At 38.0% G+C, this 26514-nt stretch overlaps 1 protein-coding gene across 6 annotated transcripts in view; it reads right to left on the bottom strand.

The window, feature by feature from the left end:
* The window catches only part of LARP4B (La ribonucleoprotein 4B), a 57201-nt gene that overhangs the window by 6049 nt on the left and 24638 nt on the right, over positions 1 to 26514 (bottom strand). For 3 of the 6 annotated variants that reach the window (XM_027450461.3, XM_027450462.3, XM_072033822.1), the window contains exons 3-14: positions 18844 to 18991; positions 18459 to 18620; positions 15716 to 15797; positions 14660 to 14796; positions 13982 to 14085; positions 12214 to 12324; positions 11576 to 11629; positions 11016 to 11225; positions 7695 to 7801; positions 6936 to 7190; positions 5916 to 5961; positions 2525 to 2689 (exon numbers count right to left, since the gene is read on the bottom strand). In XM_027450461.3, coding sequence (XP_027306262.2) covers positions 2525 to 2689; positions 5916 to 5961; positions 6936 to 7190; positions 7695 to 7801; positions 11016 to 11225; positions 11576 to 11629; positions 12214 to 12324; positions 13982 to 14085; positions 14660 to 14796; positions 15716 to 15797; positions 18459 to 18620; positions 18844 to 18991 — 1581 coding nt within the window. Of the gene's footprint in view, positions 1 to 2524; positions 2690 to 5915; positions 5962 to 6935; positions 7191 to 7694; positions 7802 to 11015; positions 11226 to 11575; positions 11630 to 12213; positions 12325 to 13981; positions 14086 to 14659; positions 14797 to 15715; positions 15798 to 18458; positions 18621 to 18843; positions 18992 to 20860; positions 24848 to 26514 lie in introns of those variants that run through there. The other 3 variants (XM_013091673.5, XM_013091663.5, XM_072033823.1) reach the window with 3 other exon arrangements.

Genomic DNA, 26514 nt, shown 5'->3' with positions numbered 1-26514 from the left:
AAAAGCAAAACAACTCTAAAAAAAAAAATGAAGTTTTTGCGAACTAGGATATGACCATCAATTCAAAGTCCCTTTTCTATGCTTAGTGTGATTTGCTACGAGAAGAGGCTTTTTCTGCAGCCCTGACAATATTATTCTAATGTCAAGTGACACTGTGTTTCTAGATACAGGCCAGATAGATTCAAGATGCATACATGAATTTAAGTTGTCACAAAGTAAGAAGTAAAACAAGACTTTAATTTAAAAAATGTATTTCTAATAATTTAACCATTTCATGTGTTTTAAAAAGTGTTTTTTCATACTGCTTCTGACCTGACTGATTCTAGAACCAGAACTGGAAAAAAGGGAGAGCATTGGTGGAACCCCAGCACAGAAGGAACAAAATAGCCATCCTTCTACCCCTAACGCCAGCAGTCAAAGGTCATAAAACACAAGACTCCTGTGGTCACTACTAAAAAAGAAAATGGTATTTGATGACATGTAAATCAGGCAGCATAGGTTACTACACTGGATTTAAGCCTGGTTTTATTTGAAATAAAAGTAGAACCATATGAGGCAGATGTTTAAAAATAAAGGAACAGCTTCTACAGTCATACTCACTGTAACAGTACGTGCCTATCTTGAATTTGGAAGTTGATGAGCATTCTGGCCCAAGTCCATTGAAATTTGTAGGTACATGGTTAATTGACAATAACTTCAAGTGAAGCAGACATACAAGTGCTGTTGCTAGGCCAAAACTCTCAGCCACCCATCTGACAGAGGTGCAGCTTTCCAGTTAGAAAATATGGGATGATTAGCTCCTGCCATTCCCCAGAGCTACATCTAAAGAGCAGCTAGATATGATGGCTCCGTAACAATTGCTGGAAATCATAAAACCTAAGTCCACTTAGCTTCTTTACACAGGTCTTGCCAATCTGACAAACAGGAGTAGCACTGCCTAAATCTAATTCAGTACTACGTAGCTATGTCATGCAACAAAAAATTGCTGAGATTAAGATGAAAAGTAGCCTGTATGAACTGGCAAGATTCCAGTGTTAACCTTTTTAGTAGACCACAATTGCTCTTTGAAGCCAGTTACTGCTATCTTATTATTCACGCCAACATGGAAATAGTGCAATTCCTCTCTTGCACACAATGGTACAGACATTAACTCATGGAACCCAGAAAAATAAAAATAGGAAATCAAAGGAAACTTCAATGTGTCAGTGCATTGTACCTGCACAGTATCACTTCAGTGCCTCTACAGGGAGAAGTGCAGATTCATTAGGTTAAGTGCAGTGCAAAGCAAGTACTGGATTTGTAACAGGAGGAGAAACACATTTTAAATTGTAGCAGTGCTGGTGACTGCTGAAATTACATTTACAACATGAAATATGATAGCTAAAACCACTCTAGAAATAATATAGGTAAAATACAAGTACACAGATTGTCAAGAACAGATCACAATCTAGATTACTGGCACACATTAAATTGAAGACTGCTCTTATCATGGCACTGTTCTGCACGTTCCTTCTAAACACAGCCCTGGAATGCAGCTGTCTCTTGTCTCATGTGCAGGAGACAAAATAAATACCATGTCTGTATAATTTCTCTTGGATGGAGACGGCCCTGCTACTTCTTTCCTTAACCAGCCTATATCCTAACAACCTCTGATACCTGGACAACAAGAAAACACACGTGCAACAGTTCAGGTTTTAAAGGAAAAAATCAGAAGATCTCGGTGTTCATTTGGTTGCTTTACACAGCTATGTCCAGCAGTTAGCTTCTTCATTTAGAAGTCAGCCCCTGGATATAGAGGTGCAAAGCTAGCAAAACACACATTAACATTACAGCTAAGAAAAAATTTAAATTATAAACTTCCATAGCCTGGACTGTTCAGTAGTGTACAGGGCATATCACTCTTAATAGACAACATACTGTCACTCACAGTTCTAAGACAGTTCTAAGGATGAAATCTACGAACAGCTACTGAACATCAATTCTCACCTGCATCTCCGCTGTATCTAAAGAGCAAACTTTGATTGACAAATCATAGTTACAATCTTTGTGCAATATGACACGACAACTCTTGGAACCAGCTGGTTTTGATAGCAGTTCTTGCTCCAGCTGTGATGCTTTTGTGTATTAAGATTACATAGGCAGCTTCTTTATAGTTCAGCACTTAAAAGTTTGTCACTTGAAAGTGTTTTATACACAGTTCAGAAGTCTTGACTTTCAAATAGGAGGAAAATTAATCATTTTTCACATGGGTCCAACAAAAACGCTGAGGCAATCAGGAACGGGAAAGAGCACATTTTCTAATCTCTGATAATCTGCAGGTGCACGTATTCCACACCGTTTCAAAGAGAATACCCAACAAATTCCAAGACATAAATGCAGAAGGCAGTCACACAACATTTGACAGCTGTTTTTTTAAAAGCAATTCTCACGACCCATGTCTTTTCTACATATAAGACACCAAATCTGAAAGCAAGAGATATGCAATTCTTTGTTTTCCCAATGAAAACAAACACTGAATACTCACTCTTTCTTTTGACGTTCCTATTACCACACTGGACAGTCTGTTTTCAAAAAGGTCTTCGGTCTTTAAATTGCCAGCAGCCCCGGGTAATGGAGGAAAGCTAGATAAACCCAATTCAAAGCTAGGAGACGGAGGTTTTGGGGGTGGTGGAGACTGTGTTTGGCCTCTCTGGAACAGAAACAACATGCTGAGGTTACCATACTGGATGACAGAAAGGAAAATCATTAATCTAAATGATGTTTTACATTTGATTTACATGTGCAAAGCCCTGCAGACCTCCCTCCACCTCACTTCCCAAGAAAATCACAGTATCCAGGAATTCATTTTCCACTGGTGCCTTTAAAATATTTAATTATAATTTAAATGGATGGCATAAATATCTTTAAAAACATCACATGCATAAACTGTAATGCTACTGGTATAGTTAAGTCTTCTCCCTGACCTTCTTTCAGGATGTACAATACACTGACATGAAAAAGACCATTTTAGATATCATGATACAGTTAGAATTCAGAAACAAAGCCCCTTTATGTGTTGATGTTAACATTCTATGTGAAAGGCTAGAATTAACGCGAATCTTATATCATTTAAGTTCGGATATATTAAAAATTGGCAAGACAGCATGCCTTGCATTTAATGTAGATGATGGCAATTTTCATCAAATTTACTAAGTGACCATATGAGTTCACATTTAAAATGCAAATAAAGTGGTTTTTGAAACATGAATTTTTCTAATTAAACCTAAGAAAAACAAAGTTCCAGGCAAAAACATTATTAGGTTTAAATCTGTACAACCTACAGCAGTTCAAGAATTAAATGAGTCCTTCGGGCAAAGATCACTCATGGAAACTGCTTGTAAGAATTTGTAAAACTTCTATTTCTGTCGAAAAACTAAAATTCATTTTGTTATATACTGGAACTTAAGTTACCCATTAACTTTGTCTACATCATGTAAACAAAGATGTAACAGATGTTACTGTTTCATGACTGTGCTAACGTGATCTCCGCTTCAAAATAGTAAGTACAAAGTTGTCTTTGAGATGATTCCTATTTTTGACAAGGGAAACAGTTCCTAATATATCGCTGAACGTGAGAATAATGCTTATAGACAGAACAGGGAAAATGTTGCATTACTTACTGTTTTATCCCCTTTTTCACGAAGAACAATAGACATACAAAACTACCCTTGAGATCCTTTCACGAACTACTTTTTATGCCAAAAGAAGGGTCTATCAGTTGGGAAATAGGGAAAGAACAGACACAGAAGCAAGAACAACTGCAACCCTCAGGCTTGCTACTAAATCAGCATTATGACCCTCCAAAGACAGAATTCAAGAGTGTTACAGCAATGAATGCTGTAAACCTCCCAAATATATAAAAACAGAAGCTAGGTGACCCAAAGGGTCACAGAAAGAAACTACACTTTATCCAGCTCAAACTGTAAGAGGGACAACCTTTTCCTTTTTAAGCCAGTATTTCAAATCAGAGAACTTTATTTTCTTAAACAGGACTAACGTCCTGTAATAGATACTGCTTTAGATATTCCTAAAAAGTAGATCCCCCCTAAAATATGTAAGAGAGAGTTAATGTGGATATATTAACATTTTGAATCAGAGGGACTGGGAAAGACTTAAACATAACTTAAGCTGCCAACTGCATAAAATTTCTTAAGTCAACTTCATACAAGTTCAGTAATTGGCTTATGTCCCTAGGTAGCCTCAGATACAAACTGATCAATTTCAGGTTTCGTGTGCTTTCTCAAGCAAGGATGCATTCTTCCTATAAGCGCTCCTTCTAAAACTTAAAAGAAGTCACCTCTTCTTTCAAATACAGCTGGCTGTGCTGATGTCCTACATACAATATACAACCACTGCACATGAAATAGGATCCTGGATTCTACAGTCTGAAGGTGTCAAACATCAATTTTTCACTTCAGGATATGTTACTTAACAATGTACTGAGGGCGTGCAGCTGCTCCCACCTTTGTTGAAGGTGCAGTATGGGACAGCAGAGACTAAAGATTCATGGGCCGAGAGACTGGAAGGAACCTGACTACACAGGCTGCAGTTAAAGCCTGCTGCTGAGAAAAGGGAACTGGTAGACCTGACTTCCAAAGAAGTCAGTTTTACATTTAAAGTTAAAACAACCTTTAAAGTCAGCCGAATCTGAAGAGTCTCTTTGTTCAGTAAGAGTGCCCCAGGTAATCCTTACTCTTGCCACTCATTTATACATCATGCCTAACCTGTACCACTTCCTTGTTCTTTCAAAAAAAAAGAAAAAAAATCATTGATGGAAAAAACATCAAGCAGCTCTTAAAGAGCAGAAGAAACAAGTACTGAGAACCCTACATGTAATCTGATCTCATTGAGTTTTGAGAAGTTTGACAAGAACCAAAAGGAACCACTTGCCCTGTTATACTTCCTAAAGCCTTGACATTCTTTTTTATCCATGTCCCATTAAACTACTCAACAGCAGGAGGCACCAATATGCAAATGCAATTATTTCAGACTTCTGAGAAAGCGTTATGGCTCAAGCAGTGCCATTTCTCTGCAACTCTAACATGAATCATGAAATAATCCAGTGAGACTTCATGAACTTGCTGTGTGAAGCAGAAAAAAATTGCAGAGAAGTGCCTGGTTTTAGCTAACCAAACCCTAGTACTATTAAAATATAGCTAGTGGGTAGAAGAAAGAAGTTAAGTCCAGTCTTTTCAAGTATTTATTTAGGTCTCCACCTTGAATTTAAGTTCACAAAAATCACAGTATTTCAAGTGTTAGTATATCCACCCTCATCAAGTGGTCCTGAACACCTTAGTGCCTCTTGCATAAGCACAATCTCTCATACCCTCCCTATAAATGAAGAATGACGATATGGTTCCTGAAAAAACAGCTTTGTCCTTCTTCCAAGGAGAACGAGAACTGTTGTGTTTGTTTTGTTTTTGAACTCTCCTCAGAGTTGGAAGTAGAAAGGGAGAAACAGGGAGATGTATTAAAGGAATAACTGATCACGTCATAGCTAACATTCTAGCTATACATTATGTGACACATGGATCTATAAACTACTCAATGTCTACATGAATGATAATCAAATCTCAAGCTAGGCTAAAGTCAGCCCTCCGTGAATGCGAATAGTCAATCATACTGACAAAATAAAAGTAAGGTAGAAGTCATTTGCCATGATAAAAGAGTAATTTTAACTTTTTGCTGACTTTTGAATTAATGGACAATGTTCTCTGATACCCAAATGCAGTAAACTCAAGTGAATTTAATCAGCTATCTTCAGTCAAACAAGTTCTTCTGCAATAGCTCATCTCACCTGCTATTACACATAATATCCATAGTATTGCCTAGCTACCCCACTTTAATTATAATTGAATACGATCATGAAAACTCACCGTAAACTTGTCCTCCCTTTTCTTTCGGTAGCCATACGAGTTTTTCCTAAGGGAAAGAAAACAGTTATCAGAACCTCACCTTTACATGAATAGAGAAATTAAATTGAATCGCTATTTCATTCATCTTTAGTTCTTAATAACCTGTCTAGAATGTTTTAGGGAAAGGTTAGCAAACTCATTAAAATAAAGGCACAGACTTTATACAAGTCAGCATAACACACTATTTGCAAGTAATTCCTGAGTTAAAAGTGCATCTCGGTGCCAAATATGTATAATGCTTACACAAAACCTTCGAATAGCCAGGGAAATTATTTTTTTTAAACACACAAGTTTAATATAGGATCATCTGCAAAAGACTCAAGTTATCTGCTGATTCAGTAAGTGACTCAAAATGGTTTACTTGGAAACAAAAGCACAACCATCATTAAAGAAAGTACTTTTATAAAGCACTTATTAGAACTGCACCATGTTTCAAAAATTCTAAGATTAACCTGCTAAATTCTCAAATTAAAATTGGTGCCATCAGTTTTCAGCTCCTCAGCTCCCCTTAAACTGCACAACAATAGGTTTTCTTAGTTGCATGTAATCCTTCTTCCTCCCTCCATACAAAGCCATCATCTTGAACATTGTAAACATCTAATACGGGTAAAATTCTGGTCTTTCAGGTGCACGATCTACACTGTGACAATGGAATGGCACAACTGCTTCATTAAAACCAAACATGCAAAAACCTTTCCTAAAACACCTAAAGAAAGCATAGAGGATTAGATCTTTGTAAATTGTTCATCAGGTGCCTTTAATGGCTTTCATTTGGTAGGAAAGTATGCAATTCCACTTGGCTTTTTTTTTTTTCCCCTCTATTTAGGACTTCAGAGGAAGTACTTTGCAAGATTTTAGGTTTGAGGAGAGAGTCCCAGATTAAAATAGTAATGAGAACAGCACTGATAGCATTCCTCTTTTACTAAAAGCAGCAGCACCAATAGCGTGTTCTTCAGCAGATACCTACAGAAGCACACTCACCTCCCTCTACCTAATCCAGGAGACGAGTCCACGCTGGTCTGTTCCATTCGTCCAGTTCCTACTTCCCTCTTGGTGTAACTCGTAGTAGCATTCTGCATCCGTGTCCTGTTTTGTCCCGGCTGCCGCGTCTGTGGACTCCTGACGCCATTGATTAAACGATCAGCAGAAAAGTTGAATATTGTAGGACTGTCTAGAAGCCCAGGTCCCCTTTCTGCACTGGGTATTGTATGTCGTATATGGGACTTGCTAGGATTCCTACAAATTCAAAAGTCATTTCAACATACGTACTATGATAGATCTTCTGAGGCCTAAGCCTATACACAGAATTCAGAAGAAGTAAAATCTTTGGTCCTCTGTTGAGTGCTTCATTTACAGGAATATTACATATTCATTTCAACAGGCCATGTGAACCTTTCCATTGCACTTTCAACTCTGGCTTAACTAAAAACTACTTCAAACTGAAAATGCTAGGTCAATAATCCTGCTAGTCACTTGCCATCATTCACAATATTTTATCCGAACGTATTAAATCATGGAACAGACAAGCTCTCAGCTTTCAGACAGTCCATTTGCAATTAGAAGCAGCATGTTCACTAACAACAGCAACACCATCTGGCCTTTGGTGTCACTTAACCTTGTACCAAGTTCGGTTTCACAAGTATTTTCAAGTTAGGTGATGTTTATAGGATGAGTAGATTAAAACCCCACATACTGGGTAATAAAGCAGTGTGTATATTGCTAAAAGATAGTTGAACTTGCCTGTTCCTGGGAGGATACTGTCTGAGTGTAGTCAGTGGAGAAGCAGCAGGCTTGAAGGTTGGAGATGTGAACCCATTGATAAATCCAGTATTTGGAAATGGTGTTACCTAAAAAAAAAAAAAAAAAACATATATATCATGCTCATGAGTATAAACAAACTTTGTACGATTTTCTCTAAATCTTTTATTTTATATCCTTCTACACAGGTCAGTGTTTAAGAGAATGTCTCAAACAGCAATAAAGTGTTTGCCCAGTGCCTTGTAACCACCTTACAAAATGCTGTGGTGTTTGTGTTTTTCTGAGAACACAGCCACTTGTTAGAAGTATTGAGAAATATTGAGCCAAAATTCTCAACTGTAAGCAACACTCCTCTTATTTCAGACCACACTATGAAGCATCTCTAACCCTGAAGCCATACATTGTTAGTCTCTTATGTACACAACATGTAACTATTTCTTATTTATATGCAAATCACTCAAAATAAACCTTCTCCATTAGTTCCTCATTCTAGTTAGTTATCTTCCACGTGATACCTACATAAAGCCAAGAGAGCTAGTGGATGTTAAACAGACCTGCTTCTTTTTGCATCTTACTAACTTACACTGTGTGTAACTTACTGTATCATTCCCAAAAGAAAATGCATTGGCAAAAGATTTTATGGGGGTGGGCGCATATCAACATCTGATATTAACAAGATACCTCAATTTGAAGCACATTCATATTAGCTTCCCCAACCTCCTTAATGTACTTTTTTTTTTTTTTTAAAGAGTATGAATGAGTTTTATTTAGGAAGTATCATTAGTGATAGCAAAAGCTTCCTTATCGCCTTCTCTCCCTGGAAATAACTAAAATGCAGAAGAGTAAGACTATTTTCAATTAACGTTTACGTCATAGTCAGGAATAAACTTCAATATAGCACTCTTTCTGTACGTAATTAAATGATGAAAAAGACTGCATCTTCCAAAACAGCTGGGATTAACAGTTTCCTTTACATGCTTGTCTAAAAAAGCCTGTCTTTGTTCTTGTGAAACTTAGAGCAGATCACTAATCAATGAAAACACCAAAGCTGTCATCCCAAACTACTGTTTGCCTAACCTAGTGCACATTAGCAAATGCTACCTCTGACTCCCAAACCAGACCCTTAAGTTTAATGAAAGAACAAAGTTTCATCAAAACACTGCTTTGAAGTGCTTTGTGCTTTGATATTTATATCTTGAACACTGTAAATTCAACCAAAGCTAGTAAACAGCTACTGAACCTGAATAATGAAAAAGCACTGAATGCAGAAAAGGAAAATCCATTTAATTCTTTGCTTAAATGGACACTAACAATATTCACCTCTTCTTTCTTTAGAAGGATGATCCTTTTAGAGATAAAAACATATTTCCATTTTCCAATGGCAAAAGCATTAATTTGCTTTCTCCACAGAATTAATTTGATTCCTCAGAAGTACACCTATTTTTACAAATAGTACATGATAGATCTTTTTTCAAATACTATTATGTACTTGAAGAAGTAGTAGGTAATTTTAAAATTTGGAGGCCATGCTGAGAAACTCGAGTTTCAGAATCAAAGCTTTAAGCCCACACTACTGTCTGTATTTCATCACAAGCTAGAGATGAGAAAGTACAGTTAGCATTTATGCTGAAGCAGAAGAGGAGAGAAACTTCTGGCATACATGCAAACCTTTCTCTACACGCAAACTGCCATCTTGTCTCATGAAAATTATTGCAGTATCATTGTTCCCCTTGGTCCCTATTCTCCTCACTAATAATTTCTATTCAAATATAGCTTTTTCTATTGTGTGAAACCACCACGAAGGTTCAATAAACATCATATTACATTCATGTACACAAACTGCAGCCAAATGCTGTAAAGATGTGCAGCCAGCCAATGGCAAGATGCCTCAACACAGTGGGAGGCAATGCTCTGCCAGTTAATTCTCCTATTTTTTAACTAAGAAAGGTAGAAGAACTTCAATGCTGACAAACTTTTAAAGTCTTCCCCCAAAAGCCAGGACTAGTAAGCTTTCAAGAGTACAAAGTTCCACAATAACTTCAGGCAGATACAGACTATGTTGTGCTTGAACCTGCAGCCAATCAATCTCCATGTACATCGGTGCTACCAAATGACTCCACTATTCCACAGCAAGACTTGTGCAATAGCTGGCTTTCATTTTTCTAGAGTAAGAACCACATTCGTTTTAGCTGCTGCTTAATAACATGTCTGCCTCTTAGAATAACATCGTTCACTATGCTCGTTACCTTGTCTCCTCCACATTCTTCATCCCCCTTAAAAAGCCTTCCCCTGCAAGGGCTCTGGCTGCCTTCCCTATGTGTGAAGTGTTTAGCACACCAACTTTTTAATTAGCTTGCTGTTTGGTACACAGGAAGTTTGCTCAAGTTTGTTCAAGGACACTTTCATCCTCTGCCAAAAAATCTAAAAAGCTTCTGATTTTGAAGCATTACTACCCTAGTTTTTTAGCTGCAAGCAAAGAGGCATTTATAGAAGGGACAAAGCAGCTCCAGAGGACAACATTAGTCCCTGACTCATTAACAGAAAACTATATTCATATTAATTTCCATAAGATAACAATGGAAGACTAAAATGAGCCAAGAATGTCATAATGGAGGAAAAGATGGAACACTCACTGCAGGATGGATGTCCCAAGGGAGTATAAAAGGACTTACAGCTACCACTCTAACTCTAAGGCTTACCCTTTTCTAAAGAATTTGAAAAATATGCATTTTAAGTTTTTTTTTTTTTAATTAACAAAATTTATTTTATTTTTTATTGCCAAAAAGATGCACAGAAAATATTTTACCCTGTTTGGCATATTCTTAAGGGAATTTAGCAGGTTAAGCTAGAACTTCCCTGCTGGAAGACCAAGATGCAAAACCATCCTCATGTTATCATCCACATGTTATCACATGTGATGTGATAACATTAAAGTAATTCTGTACAAATTTTTTTCTGGTACTCATGTACATATTCTGAAGCTCTAGTTTCTACAGAGGGTTTTTGACCATTGCTGAAGGAAGTCTTTACTTGGCCATTTCCAAGAGAAAACTTTGCTAATCTCTGGAAAAAACTACTGCCTCAAAACCTGAAAGGTTAAGAAGAGGATCTTGCTCCAGTTTAAGAACAGATGCTATTCTCAATCTTGTACACCATGGAGAATTTTGAAGAACTGTTTTTCAAGAAGAATCAGCATCTTAAAACCACCCTTTTTAGGATACGTATGCTTCCTGTACCTCAAGACTCCATACCAAAAATACCAACTTTGAGCAGAATTAACCACTTCTTAAGTGAGAGACTTACCAAAGCAGGGTCAAGGTAGCTGTGTGTGGTTGACCAGGTCTGTGGGGCAATTAAGCTGTACAACGGAAACTGCTGTTGGGGGCTGTATACTGGAGGTAAGTAAAAGGATGTTGTGTAACGCTGCTGCGTGTAGAGGTTCATATCCAGAGGTCTATATCCATTCTTTGGCAAAAATGTGTTTATAGCTATTGCCTTTGCTTTTATCCTTGCCTGCAAAGGAGATTAGATTATTTAATACAGCAGCCTTTCAAATGTAATCAGGATGGTTCAAACTAGCAGATTTCAAACTGTACACTTGTCAGTCATTGCTCTCTCCTTCAAGGAAGGCAGGAACTGCTGAATGCTTCCCTGCTGGCCTGATGCTGGGTTGGACATACTGCTGCCAGAAAGGAGGAAAAGGAGAAGTATAACAGCATCTGCTACATTTCAAAACCAATCTCCAGGTCAAATGGCTGCTGAGATTGGACCACCTTTATATATATCAAAAAAGGCAAGTGGGCCCCCACAATAAAAGAACATATGCGCGCACACATGAAAATAAAACTTAAAGCTCTACTTACCTTAATGGGTTTTCCTTGGAAAGTTTTCACTTCTTCTCTAAGGTATCTGTAAGCCTTTAAAAAGTCATTGTAAAATTTGTCAAATATAGTTTAAACAAAGGCAAGTTAAGTTTTGACAGGCTAAGCCTAACAATAATTCTTGAAGTGTCCGTTAATGTTAGACTAAAGAAAGCCCTCATATTTAATCTGCATCTGGCGAGACTTAAGTTATCACTGCAGAAGTGCTTCAGTAGCATTAAAACAAGATTTTAAGTCTTACAAATGAAGTGTTTCAATGCGTCATTTAAAATATCAATTCTCTTAGTACATAGTATTATAGCTTTGGCCAGGAAGCCAGGATATGCAAACAAGATAAAACTTAAAGGATTATGTTTAATAGTACCGATAACTGAGTGTTAGCTAATGGGAAGCATTACTGATTTTTAAAGGATTTTTACTTCGTAAGTTCTTACACATTTGTAATACAGCTTGTAACACCTCCTCCATGAGGGCCCATGGCAGGGGGGTTGGAGTTTGATGATCTTTAAGGTCCTTTCCAACCTCAACCATTCTATGATTCTGTAACCCAGGCAATACTCCCTAATTTCATCCTTGTTTCCTGTTATAATTTCAAATGCTTCTAAAAAAATAAGTGTTACCTGCTGTGCATCGGCTTCTGATTCAAACGTGATGAACCAGTTGTCATTATAGGCAAACTCACAGTTGATAAACTTAGGCAAATTATCTCCTTTGAAAAGTGCTTCAACCTCCTAAGGAAAGCAGTAGGAAAAGGAAGAGAAAAGTGTGGGAGAGAAGTGTACAAACAAAAGAAAACATCAATTTGAAACAGGATTCTAGAACTCCTGATAAGAAAAATCAAAAGCACTTTTCAGCTTACAGAACAGGAACTAAGAACTTCAGAACACCTACTCTAAGTGTTACCTCTCCAGGCTCCCTGGTAGTTTGAAGAAATATGGGGAAGCACTGTCTAGGCCATATCAAAAGCAGCTCCTGCTTGCTCCCTTGAGCTAAGGGAGATAAGCCATTTAGGCCACAGAGAGACAAGTAAATTTGGCATCAAGTGCAGAATTCTCCTGCAAAGCTGTTGCATCTTATCACTCCTGAATAAAACCACTTCTTCCTCCCTCCTTTTGTGAGGCACCAGTGTCCACAAGAGATGAGGAAGCTGATCCAGAACAATGTCTGCATGTCCCTTGCCCCCAGATCCATGAAGCCACACAGGTTTTTCCATACTGCACGGGATAGGAGATCCCTGACCTTTTGGCAGAAATTTGGAGATACACTTTAACTCAAATGGCTACTGATTAATATTTTTGAGAGCAGGGTTTATGTTACCTGAAAAACAATGAACTGATTTTTATAGAAAAGACACACCATAGACTTTTATTATTTTGCATACTATTCAATTTTGTCACTGAATGGAGTCAACCAGCATCAAAAAGCAATGCAACTTGGGAGGCCTTACAGGGTGTCAGAACACTGCTGCTTAAATAAAGCCTGACCACGCTCAGCCAGAAAATGTATCCCGTTAAGCCTGACTGGTTAAGTCTAGATTTTCCAGTCTCACAAGTTTAAACACAATGTATAAAACACTTCACTTCAGACTTCTCTGAACTTTGTTTTTGTTTTTAAGCACTTAAGAGAGACCACCCAGTGCTAATATATCCAACCTGACAAACTGATGACAGTAAGAAAAACAATATATTATATTAAAAGCCAGGCAGTCTTTGAAAGGCTACATTTCATTTAGAAAGTTAAAAGCAGCTGATATTTTTAAGTAGTGTACATAACACATCTAACTTCTCCCCTCTGATTCCTTTGAGCATTTTTTGTGCTCCAGTCTCTCTAGGCCACTTATTTCTTTACTGTAAGTTTTTAATCTAGCAGTCCTACTTACACATTCAAAGAATCAAGCTCATTCAAAGAATCAAACTCTTAGACCCATTCCACAAGCTAGCAAGATCCTTAGTGACTTGCTGACACCTCTACCTTCAGCATTGTGGGAATGTTTGCAAAGCTTTACGAACTTTACCCTGAAAAGGTGCAGCAACGTCATTTTCCATTCCAAGATTTATCTTCTCTCATCTTTGTTTGCTATTTATCCAAAGCTAAGAGCCAAGTGTGTATGGATATGCCAGAGTCCAAGAAAATTATGGGATCTCTACTAAACACATTATCATCATTTATTCAGCCCTCTTTAGAGCTACAGATTTTACTGCAGTCTGAGTGATATGCTTCTATCAAACATTCATTATCCTAACAAAAACTATGAACTGAGGCTTACAAATGCAGACAGTAATAAGAAACATAGTAAGAAATATGATGCTCTTATTAAAATCTGGAAAAAAAAAATCTAACTTCTAAATATTAAGTAAGAAACATTCTCCTTACTGAACAGTTACTTACTTCAATGGGGGTAGATTCAGGTACTTCACGTAAAATCACAATACAGCGATTCTGATTTGGCCTAACCTTTTCTCCCTTCTCATCCACTTGGACTAAAGGCAACGCTAAGAGAGGAAAGAAAAATGTATTTTAGCTGTCAGCAATCATAATAGCTTTGCACACCAGAAGATGCTTTGGACACATTTTTACAACAAAATTGCGTGTGTAAAACTTTAAATATTTCAAAATATTAAGAAATAGTAAAGACTGCTGATAACTTCCAACACGTGAAACTGAACAGACGTTCCTTGAACTCTCCACACTTTTCCTACACTTCCAGACTAGGAAATCACATTTCATTAGTTATCCCTTTTAAGTTGCACATTGAGTATTGCTCTTTCTTAATTCTTACTCGAGGGGTAATGTCCACTAGCCTTTTCTGAGAACCTAAACTCACATTACTCTCATTTACATAGATCATTTATCAATACCTCAAATGCAAAGTAGCTTTTACAGGGCTACTGTTCCAAAAACATCATGGTCTAAACTGGAAGATGCCTGCTCTTCAAGCTTTACAGTAAAAAGGATGACATTTTATTATAATACTTGACAAGCAAAATGAAAAGTTACTAAAAATCCCACTTAATAGTCCTACAGCAGTAATCAAAATGCATTCAAGCATTCAGCTATTTTACTTACATCTCAGCACTTCAACAATCAAATCCATATCAGTACTGAGTTTCTTGACATGATCAAGGTTTGCTACTGTCATTATTGGCACATACTGATCACTGTCCATCTGTGATATAAGGTACATGTCACTGGCAAGATTTTCTCTGTTGGGAGAGGAAAAAATGAGGATACATTATTGACATAGCTTTTTATGATCTTTAATAAACTAGAGACAAAAACTCATTATCACTGAGTAGAAGACACATTCCTGCAGTAAGCTGTATTTTCAGTGTTTTCAGTTTCCCAGCCCATTCACTTACCATGTTCAGCTGTTTCACCTCCCAGAAACCATGAAAATGACTTTTTTTTTCCTTCATGCAACAGTATTGGCATCTTCCTGTTAAGGCAGCATATTATCCCCACAAACATGTGATACTGGTAAGCATTTATTACTTCGAATGACCACTGATTGCAACAGGCAATGCAGGAACATATGGATTAAGAATTTTTCTAGGTTACTAAAACAGGTGTTTAGGGTTTTTGTTTTTTTTTTTTTTTTAAATCTACACACAAGCACTGAGAACAAACAGCTTTGATAAGCTTGCATCAGTCTATACTGGAATGTATACATTTCAAAGTCCTGTTTTTTAAACTGATCATTAAAAGATAAAGGAATCTACAGATGCATGTACAAAAATCCAAGACAGCTTCAAGCCAAATTTTAAAAGATTAATTTACTCAAAGCTTATCAGATAGGTTATGTTATCCGGTTTTAATTTGCAAAAGAAACCCAGTAACAACACAAGCCAGGTATATTTTAACAACTCTTACTTCAAAGCAATATATATGCTAGCTTAAGTTTTACCCTCAGAAGTTTCATGTGAACTTTAGGAGGTACATCAGTATGATACTCTATCATACCGAAAGGACCATCAATATGTTTTTTGTGCTATCTTCCCCAAATTCTCATCCTTCCCAAACAGTTTTAAGTGGTAGTTGTGAAATATATTAACATACATGCCAAACTTGGTATGAGATCTTGTTAGTAATTCACCAATTTGCTACATTTAGGTATATACATACCTAGATAAGCAGAACTCCAGTGTTTTTTTCAGTAATTCTCGTAGATCTTCCTGCCCCTCTGGCTGCAACTGTTCGTTTCCACCTAGAATTAAAAAAAAATAAAATTTAGTTCTGCTATACTAAATAATAGATATTTTAATCAAGTCATCATATCTATTACTGGCTATCTGGTAAACAACTTTCAAGTTCAGTTAACGTTTGAGTATTATAGTTCGCTACCCAATAAAACTGCAAAGGGAACACAATTTAAGACAAAAGAAAAACATGTTCATAGAGATTTGAAACAGCTTTAGAAGAGCAGCTACAAACACATCACAGCAAGTACTGCATCTCATGTATGTGTCTTCCAGCCTTAGGAAACTAGCCAATTTCTAGCTGACTAAACCCAAGAACACAGCAAGAAAGCAATGCAAGAGGCATAGCCATTGTTTCTTCTGTTCTTGCTCTAAATTTTTGATATCCTAATTCAGAACAGGTTTTAAAAGTGTAGTTATGAAATATCAACAGATGTGATCAATTAACAACAGAAATGTAATCATTAGCCACCTCTCGGCAATGGAAAAGTTTTTTCTTATATCCAGAGGCTTCCAAATTATTGCATGGAAAACAATTTTTTTGTTCATTTTAGTTTGGATCCAGTATGCTGCAGTCAGTCAAGTGAAAGCCACAAGTGTCAATGGGAGAACCGTTTAAAGATCAGAACTTTTATAAATTTCTAAAACCCACACTGGAGTGTTCAGTAACATGTCACACTATGAGGAATAGTGTGGCCAGCAGGGCCAGGGAGGTGATGTACCCTGTACTCAGCTCTGGTGAGGCCACACCTCGAGTGCTGTGCTCAGCTTTGGGCCCCTCACTACAGGAAGGACATCGAGGCCCTGGAGCATGTCCAGAGAAGGGCTACAAAGCTGATGAAAGGCCTGGAGCACAAATCCTGTGAGGAGTGGCTGAGATAGCTCGGGGTGTTTAGGCTGGGGAAGAAGAAGCTCAGAGGAGACCTCATTGCTCTCTACAGCTACCTGAAAGGAAGGTGTGGGGAGCTGGGGGTCAGCCTCTTCTCACAGATAACCAGTGATAGGACCAGAGGGAATGGCCTAAAGTTCCACCAGGGGGATTCAGGTTGGAAACGAGGAGCCATTTCTTCTCAGAAAGAGCAGTCAGGCACTGGGACGGGTTGCCCAGGGAGGTGGTGGAGTCACCGTCCCTTGGGGAGTTTGAGGAAAAGTTGGACGTGGTGCTGAGGGACATGGTTTAGTGCATGACATTGGCAGTAAGGTGATGGTTGGACTGGATAATCTTGGAGGTCTTTTCCAACCTTAATGATTCTGTGATTCTAAATGTAAGTTAGCTAAAGCTATTGCACACAAACTATTACCCTCTATACCCTTCCCTTCTTCGGTAACTTCCATCCTTTTCTTCATTAACCTTTCTTCTTCCTAATGCAACTTTTTATTTCCTGCCAGTATTGTCCTTCACATGTTCTATTTCAAGGTAGATAATGCCAATATCTGAAAAATATGTATGTTGCCAGCATTCCCTTTCCCCCATCTCCTTTTTCTTGCTTGGACTAAACCTAGCAAACATTATTCGATAAGACCAAAACTATATGCATTTTTAAATACAGTAATGCAGAACAGACAATAGTTGGAACCACCTATATGACTATTTATCAAATAGAGTAGATACAACCTGCTGTTCAGCTGCTTTATAACACTATTCAACTCTTGTAAGAAATTAACTACTGGACATGTAACGCATATGCAGATTAAGTTCTAACATAAGCTGAGGAAAACCGTTCCCTTCTAGACTGCTAGGCACCATCAATGTAATTTCTACTTGCCAGTTATTATTTAATATTCCACAATAGCACCTTTAAGTAGAAGTGCCAAAAGAACTTTGTTTTCAGCACAAGTAAGAATGATGCCAGCAACTGTGTCTAATTTCAGGTGTCTTTATTCCAAGTATTATGGATGCTATTCTGGTTATTTAAAATACATGTTATCATCAGCTAGCCACAATAAATAAGGGGCAGACCTCTCAGGAATCTCAAAACAGAAACACCCACAGCACATTCTCCTCTTCTTCATCCCTTATCTCAGTTGAACTAGTAATCCTACACAAATCTAGCAGACCTTCTGTCCATTTCAGTGAAATATAAACATGGCTTAATCTCTACACTAGTTTCCAGAAGTTTCTTAAAACATGCCATCTGGTATAGACTACAATTGCTAACGGCTGTACTGAAAAAAACATGAAAGTCAAAGAAATTACATTAAGTTGTTGCTTATTTTAGCATTTCAAGTACAAGGCTCATCTTTAAACACACTAAACTTATCACATTAATACTTGTGAAAGACAAACAGTATGTGAATTTCATCTCAGTGCCTGACCCAACTAGAAGCACACAGCATAGACAGGTGGATATCTAAATACAAGCATCAGCACTACAGACTTGCATTCAAAATAATATTTCAGAAGACAATATTCAGTTACATACAGAACCAGTTTTAACTTTTGGATGTATCTCATGAGGCCTATTCTCTTAACAGGAAGACTGTTTTCCAAACACATCTGAGACCAAAAAGGAGAGTTTTTTTTTTCCACTAGGATGCATTTACAGAATGCATATACTGAACAAATATGTGTGTGTGTGTGTGTGTGTGTGTATCTTTTAATGGATGTTCATTGTTCAACTCTTTTTTTCTTTTAAATCAAGCCCAAACAAATATCAGCTTTCTGTTACCTGTCTGAGCGGTTTCATGCATAGACTCATACTCAGAATGATCGAGAGCCAAAGGGTTCATATCTGTCTGGTCTGACACCGAAACAGCTGGCGACGGCTCCTGCAGTTCTGTCAGCACTGCATTCTGATGCTTTTTGTCGCTGTCTCCATTGGCATCCAGTCCTGCAGTGGAGAGCACAGAGGTAACATTCAAAAATCTTCCTTCCAAGCACGGTAACATCATAGCTGAAACTAAATCTCAAGGGTCAGAGTTGCTTACATACTTGCATTCATTTTTTAAATACAAAATAAAAGTTGAAGAAGTTCTGCACTGGTTTTTAACTTTTGCTTGAGCAACAGCCCAGAGACTATGCTATTTATACCTTCTCGACTATGTTATTCATACCTTCTTTACAGGAATCTGGAGGCTGGTCTGGTATTTCTTCCCACGTTTTGCTCACGCTACCATCAGTGGCACCACTTGCTTCCAAATGTAACATATGATTTCCCCACACCTTTGCATTAGGATTTAACTCAGAAACCTTGGCTGATTCCTACAAAAGAAATTTTTATTTTGATTATGCACTTTGTGGATACACAACATGTATCTGTGTGCATGCATATACATTTCAAAGAATAGTACCTAGTGTACACCTTAATATGGTAGTGCCAGGTGTTTTCACACCTGAACATATTGACTGCATTGACAATCCAATAGTGATTTTAGATATAAAAACATCTCAATTGTGTAGAATTCATTTTCCTGATTAAGAAACACCAGAAAATACTAGCCAAGCAGCACAAAATACAACAGACATTTCACTCTTTGCTTTTGACAGACTGACGCAACCTGAACTTACCCTAGACTTTAGGCAAGTCTCTAATACGCATGTTAACAATAATTACAATGTTATTTCATCTGCTTCTGTGAAAGAACAAAATAATAAAATACAAAACCATGCTTGGTTTTCCTTTGGACTCACATTAGTATATAACAAATAGTTTTAAGGAAGCATTATAGAAAACTGTGTATGAGATGTTAACTACCTTTACTTCCAGAGAAGAAACATCATTAACAAAAAGTTAGGGTAGTTTTTATCCCTAGGCAAGATAAAAAGGAACAAGTTACCAGTTCCAGTTAAACCATCATGATCTACCTCCTTTAACCTGGACTGGAAATTGTTACATTTAATGGTAATATGTAGAGATTTATAATTGTTATATGAAGAGTTATATTTGCATTTCAGAGGCTGCTCTCTGCAGTGCTAATGTCTACAATATTTTTTGTAATAGTTTTCTCTTATTTTGCTACTGTTCCAAGCAAAACGCATTATTTTATTCTATGTCCATATCTCTGGTATGCGTTAACATGATTAACACATTGTGGAAGAGTATTACTAATGATATCACACACTACTTAAACTGATTAAAGTTTGTTTTGCAAATTAAGGGATACTAGGAACATCACATAGTTCGAGACAAGCACTTCAGACCTCCACCGAGCTTTGATAATTCTGAACATTTGTACGCAGGTAAGTTATTATTGTGCATGGAAAACAAACCCAGATGGTAGGAAAATCTAAGGAAACTCAACTTAAAACACATGCATTGAACAGAGAAAGACCTGTTAAAAAGTATAAATGATGTTGGACATGGCTACTTGAATAGTAAGGATTCAAAGAGGGCAGCAAGTTCCACCAGTTTCCATTTTTTAATGCAAAAAGCTCCCCTAACAGATAAACTCAGCTGCTAGTGTGATCCACTGCTGGCACTGCAATTGCTGGGCAAGGTCAGGGCAGCTGCCGTAACGCAGTCGGTGCAGAGAGAACAACGCTAAGCACTGGCTCTGCTCAGAGGCAGAGGAAGAAGAGCAGCAGCTGCCACAAGTCATGTTTTTTGCTTTCTTACCCCAGCTAGCCAAGATGCAGTCTAGCTCATTCCCCATGCTTCTCCTGCAGCCATTTGTTTCTACAGCACTTCAGAAGATGATCTCCAGAAGTGAGCAAAAGGTTTCCTAACTGCTATCAAGCAACAACTTTAAGATTTCAGGAAACCCACAAACATTTCTTCCTATGCGAAGGTAAAGAGCACTACTAACAGCCTCCCACATACTGAGCTGTTCGTCTCAAGTTCATCGAGAATTGAGAATTTGCAATCAAGATACTTTACCCAAGGTTTAAGCTTTCATACGAGGTAAACAATAAAAAAGGAAATGAAATGTCAATATTTAGTAACGCTCTGTACTATTCTGTACATTGTTTAACATTACGTTTTACAAAGCAAAGAGATGGGTCAGTTTCAGGACAAAAGAAGCTCATATGAAACTGTTAACTATTAGAAGAAACCAAGGTTTGACTTTGTTTATTTCAATTACAGCTTCAGCCTCAAGCTTTAACATCAAATCACTTCTGCAGGATACTTACAAACTCATCTTCCTCTTGCCATCCCCAAATACCAAAGTTTTCTGGTGCCAGCAGTTGATAAGGGTATCTTCCCATAGCATATGATGCACCTGTTAAATCTGCAGTTTTGTTCTGGAAGTTTTTGCTACCTTTATGTCGCCTGCCATTCTTTACAGTTCTGTCAGAAGTTTTATTATTCCATAAAAAGCCCATCAGATATTGACCATTATCTGCAGCGACACAGTCAGAAAACAGCTGATGTGCCAAATCAGCACTGCCACCCTGCAGGCTTACGAAGTGTGACCATATTTCAGCTTGGGGATTTTGTCTGTCCAGTGTGTAGGAGGAACACTCTTGGTTGCTCAATACATCTTCCGTCAGATCTAATACGCACCTCTCACTGCCTCCCTGAACTCCTCTGGCAGCAGCAGAGGCGCTGTGTATTTCATAGGAAGGAGTAGCAGCGTATTTGTCTACCTGCTCTGGGTCAACAAAAACTCCAAGCTCTCCGTTGAAAACCTCGTGCTCTGACTGTTCACAGCTTGTGGTCAAGTCATTCGTTGGAGTGTTTAATACGTAACTGGTATTTTTCAGTTCAGTAGGCTTGGCTTCTAGCTGTTTTAAATTCCCAGCAGTAAAAGCTTCTGCTGTGCCAGCTGACAGACTAGCAACAGTGAGGTTTTCCTCCGTTGAGTGGATACTGACACACTGCTTTGCTTCATTCTGAAGATTACGTTCATTTACATCACACACATTTTTTTCATGAGTTTCTGACTGTACTTCAGTAACAGGCCCAGAAGAAACTTGGGTGTTCCTGAATTCTGGCTCCGGGCTGGCACGGTTACATAACTGAGCCTCTTCCATCGGTTTCTGATGAACATGAGAATGTGAACTTTGACACAATGAAGGTAAGCAATCAAAGTCTTTATGAAACAGATTGGTATCTTCAGAAGTTTTAGAGTCATTTATTAATTTTTCACTCTCGTACATAGAACCACCCAAATCCGCAGGTACAGCAAAACTAGAGCAAGTGTTCTGATCGCAAGTCAAGTCTTTATAGAAATTTAAGGTGTTGCTGTCACGACTAATAACGTTAGCATCAGAATTCTGTGTTACGTTTTCTGTCTTGTTAATAGTTTCATTTGGATGAACTTCAAATTTTGCCTGTTTCACAGATTCTATTCTATCCTCAGCTACTGTGGCCAAGTCAGCCCCTGCATTCCCCTGGTCTTCCACTGCACGGAAGGAGCATGCAGCCTGTTGTTTGTTTTGTCTACAGCTCGAGTCCACTTTATTCATATCCTCATGTTCCACAGACACAGAAGAGACACTGCTTTTGTTATCTGAACTTGAACAGTTGCATACTTCACCTTTATTCCCTAGTGACTGTTGTGAAACCCGGAATTCCAGGCTCTTTTCCTTTTGGAATATTTTATCTGTGCTTGTGTTATGAAGTTCATGAGATGCCAAAGTGCCACTTTCCCATGACTGAGTTCTGCTCAATCTATGAGCTTCCTCAAGCACATCATCTTTTAGCTCAGTGCTACTCAGACAGACCTCTTCCTGCATGATCCTTTGGCATACGATTTCAGTTGATGTCTTGGTTTCAGAACAACCCTTAGTTTGAGTTTGAATATCAGAATTTTCTTCCAAGGTTTCATGCGTATCAGTCATATTCAAAGTCTCACAGCTATGCAGAACTGTACCTGTGCATTTCACTTTATCTTTCAAAAACTCTTCCAAAGTGCTGTGATGTTCGCTTGAGTCAGGAGCAAGCTTTTGGCTATTGCAACACTTTCTTTGAAATGTTCCCTTTTCCACAGATGAGTTTTCTTCACTTGCTGGCTTTAGGCAGCATTTTTCAGCAAAGTTTTCTATGTGTGGACTCACCAAAAAAGAATCATTGCCTGTTTCATGCAACTGTAATGATAATTCAAAGTTATCCTTCACATTCTCTACTACTTGCTTAGTATTTACTTCCTCTGCAACATTTGAAGGATGCATACTTACGATCTCAGAATCATCATTTTCCTCAATTTCCCCTGAATTGCATACTCCAGTGTTTAACAATACACTAGAAATACCACCACCATTTTTCATGTTTTCTGAATTAGGGCTGCTTTGGTCCTCTTCAGCAGGATCCACAGTTTTTATGGAATCACAAGTTCCATTAAGTGATTCATTCCAACTGACAGCATTATCTGTGTCATATTCCTCTTCTTTTTGATTCTCAGCACCAACTTCATCGTATACTTTTGCTCTTAAGCCAACTGTTCCTATACTGTCAGTGTTTAACGTATCCATCTGACACCTGTCAGCTAGTAAGTTATTGTAAGAAGACCGCGTGTCCATGCAACAATATTCCTTTGTTTCATTTTTCTGCATATTTGACCTGTCCTCTTCTTCACACACAATCAATTCTTTCTGTGAATTAAACTTAGCTTCCACTTGTGCTGATTGCTGCACTGGAAATTCCTTCCCAGTGTCTAGAGGCTGTGCCATGCTGCACATTCCTTTGTCAGTAACAGCTGAGTTATCTACGTTTGCTGCAATCTCTTCATGCACAGTAGCTGGCACATCTTCGTCCCCTCGCAAATCTTCAGCATCTACAACACAAAGGCTGTAAAACTCCCTATCTTTTGAATGCTGTCTGTTGTCCACATCAAGATAGGAAAAGGTTGGAGACGTTTGCCTATGTGAACTTGAAATTTTTTGTGAGCTGTCACTCCCATCATCTTCAACATTTACTATCGTTTCGTGCCGTCTTGAATGGTTGCATGTAACTGCACAATCATCCAGAAGATTTCTATTTAAGGAGATTTCATCCTGTAGGGCTTTGTCTATGACGGCCGGCACACATGAAGTAGAAATATGATATAGTGAACACTGCTCTTCTGCAGCTACATTTTCATTATTACTATTACTTTCTATGTTGTTCATGTGCTGACCACTGCTATTATATTTTTTAGGTGCTCTTTTAATAACCCCGTCTTTCTTTTCTTCACTTTTCTGCAGCTTTCTGTACCCACCAGAGACCTTCAAGAGGTGACTAAAGGAACTAAAGAAGCTTAAAGGTCTGTCATATGATCTCCTAGAGCTCTCACAGTGACTGTTCTCCACGCTTTTGTATGACTGATACTTTGCTTTTCTATCCCAGAGCCCAGATTTAGAATTTGACGCTGCGCAATCACCGGTACAAACGCACTCAGTGCCGGCTATCCCAGCCGCCCCGTTAACCGTCCTTCCCACTGTACGCGGATCCTTGCTGCCTACAGTTCCTAAAATTGAAGATAAAGTTTTACTTATCCTCGAGTCTGGTGCTTCCTCTTCCACAGATTTTTGTAACAAGCCAGTTTTCTCCTCATTTGTGCTGTTACTCAACTCCTTACTGAAGCAGCAGCCCATGTTCAATTAGTGTCAAAGGAGCCTTCTCATTGCAAATCACCTTCCCCTATACACTAAGCTAGCTTTCTACTGCTACTGAGGAGACAAGCCAACACCCAGCTGCCAAAAATAGCACTTTAAAACCATGCAGGGGTTCATATGTCAGTGCCACTCAAAGTCCAAATCCCAGTTGCTGAGCAATGTTTTAGTGTTTCATCATATGTGCTGCAATATTCAAGCCAAATAATTTTCCTAATGAGATTACAGTCTGTTTACAAGTATTACTAAGTCTTACGAACTTCCATTGTTTAATTTCCTGAAGGTTCCTTCATCCAAATCATTAAAATATTTAAATGACATCTTTCACAATGTCGGCGTGCCAAAAAAGCTGCCTGCCTGCGAGCTTAACGTGATTCCCATTTTCTGTACTAGGAAAAATGCAGTCTGGCTTCACATGTTTAAACCTGATTTGAAGACTAAATTGGTGGAAGCTATTAGATCAAACAAGTTTTGTGCCATTTTCTCCTTCTCTTCCCTCCCCCTAGAGCTGAATCTACACCGAGATGACTTCTTTAGGAAAAACAGGCTAAAGATAGATAAGACCTCATGTATTCCATTGAACAGTCATTGTACGTTATCAGAAGCTAGTTCTGTTCCAGGATTTTTTTTTATTGTTATCTGTGTGAAGAAAAAAAATCCCTCAGTGAATTACAGCACTGGAAGAGGCCTCACAATCATCTAGTCATCTTGTGGAACTGCAGCAGGATTAATTATACTTGATCTCCCCCCCAGAATTGTGTATTCTGCTACAAAAAACCTCTAAAGAATTTAAGAGGTAGTTTGACCAAATGCTGCTTCTTCCAGAAGTCTGTCACCAGTAAGTTTTGTTTATTGCATATAAACTGACTTCCTTCTACCCTCCTGAGAGCACAGACCATCTTTATGAATGCTTTTAAATGTTGGAGGACTTCTACTCTAAGTCCCTTCATATGTTTAAAAAAAAAAAAAAAAAGTGATTCTCCTTCAAAAATAAAAGCCCGATGAAATACCCAAACTTTTCTGTTCTAAACTGTGTTGTTCTTATTTGCCCTTACATTACCTTACGTTATTTAGATCTCTTCTCAAGTCCATCAGTATCATTTCAAATTTGGAGCCCCTCCTTCAGAGAGCTTGCAGACTCTACCGCCACTCTACCCATCACTTAAAATATACCAAAAACACTGAGGAAGGCAGAACAACAGACCCTTGAAGTACCTATTTCAAATGTTCTTTCAGCTGGACATTGATCTGAGTGCCATTTTTAATTGGTTATGCACCCTATGGCAAGTTTAATCAAGATGTATTTGAACTAGACTTACAATTTAGCCTGGTAGTTTGCCTTCATTGTATTCATACAGCAGCATAAAAGGGTACTACTGCTAATTGGAAGAGTTAACTTTCAAATAACTGGAACTAGATCTATTTAATTTTTACTGTAAACTATACTTGCAGGGTAATTGTTGCTTAACACATCTAGATCCATGCTTTAGTTTTCCATTTTATTTAAACATGATTGTCATTGTAACCTACTTTACAGCTGCTTTCATGGCAAGTCAAGTAGCCCACATAATAAGAGCTTCAGATATGATTCAGTCTTATTTAAGTGGTCTTTACAGTCCCTATCACTACTATATTGGAATTTTACAATATTTTGTAAACTAGTAATTTTTGTAGAGTTACAGTATTGCTAAATTCTAGAACTTCAGGATTTTTTTTTGTAAACCAGAGAAGCCCATAGTCACTTCTTCCTTTCAACCTTCCTTACTTCCTTTTCTCCAACAGAAAAACCTACTACTGTCAAGATAGTAGTACATGTAGCTGTTGCTTAATCGTAATTAAATTAAGCATTAGCTCTTCTTTTACTCATTCATGTCTATCTTGTAAACAAAGTTCACATCTGTTTAATGAACCAAAAGGAAGCAAACTTTTTTTGTTCCATATTGAAGAGTGCGGGGAAAAAAAAAAAATGATGCTGCACTGAGCCACAGGAAGCAGAAATAGGCTGAATTAAAATCAGGTAAAAAGCAGGAAAAAAAAAAGGTCTTGCTATCCCAAACTGTTTCAACAACAACTTGCAAGTACAAGGTAGCACTGCGCAAGTGCAGAAGCACTCCTGAAATTCTGAAATTCAAATGTTTCACTTCAGACAGCCTCCACTGCAGTCACCATGAAGCACCCCTGTAGCAACAGTAGAGTTTACAAATTTAGCAGCATAAACCAGACTAGAGGTCAATCGTCCCATAAACCTGACA

This window comes from Anas platyrhynchos, chromosome 2, assembly GCF_047663525.1.
Source record: "Anas platyrhynchos isolate ZD024472 breed Pekin duck chromosome 2, IASCAAS_PekinDuck_T2T, whole genome shotgun sequence".
NCBI lineage: Eukaryota > Metazoa > Chordata > Aves > Anseriformes > Anatidae > Anas > Anas platyrhynchos.
The sequence above is the reverse complement of the archived record's forward strand: the minus strand, read 5'-3'. Positions and strand labels throughout refer to the sequence as shown.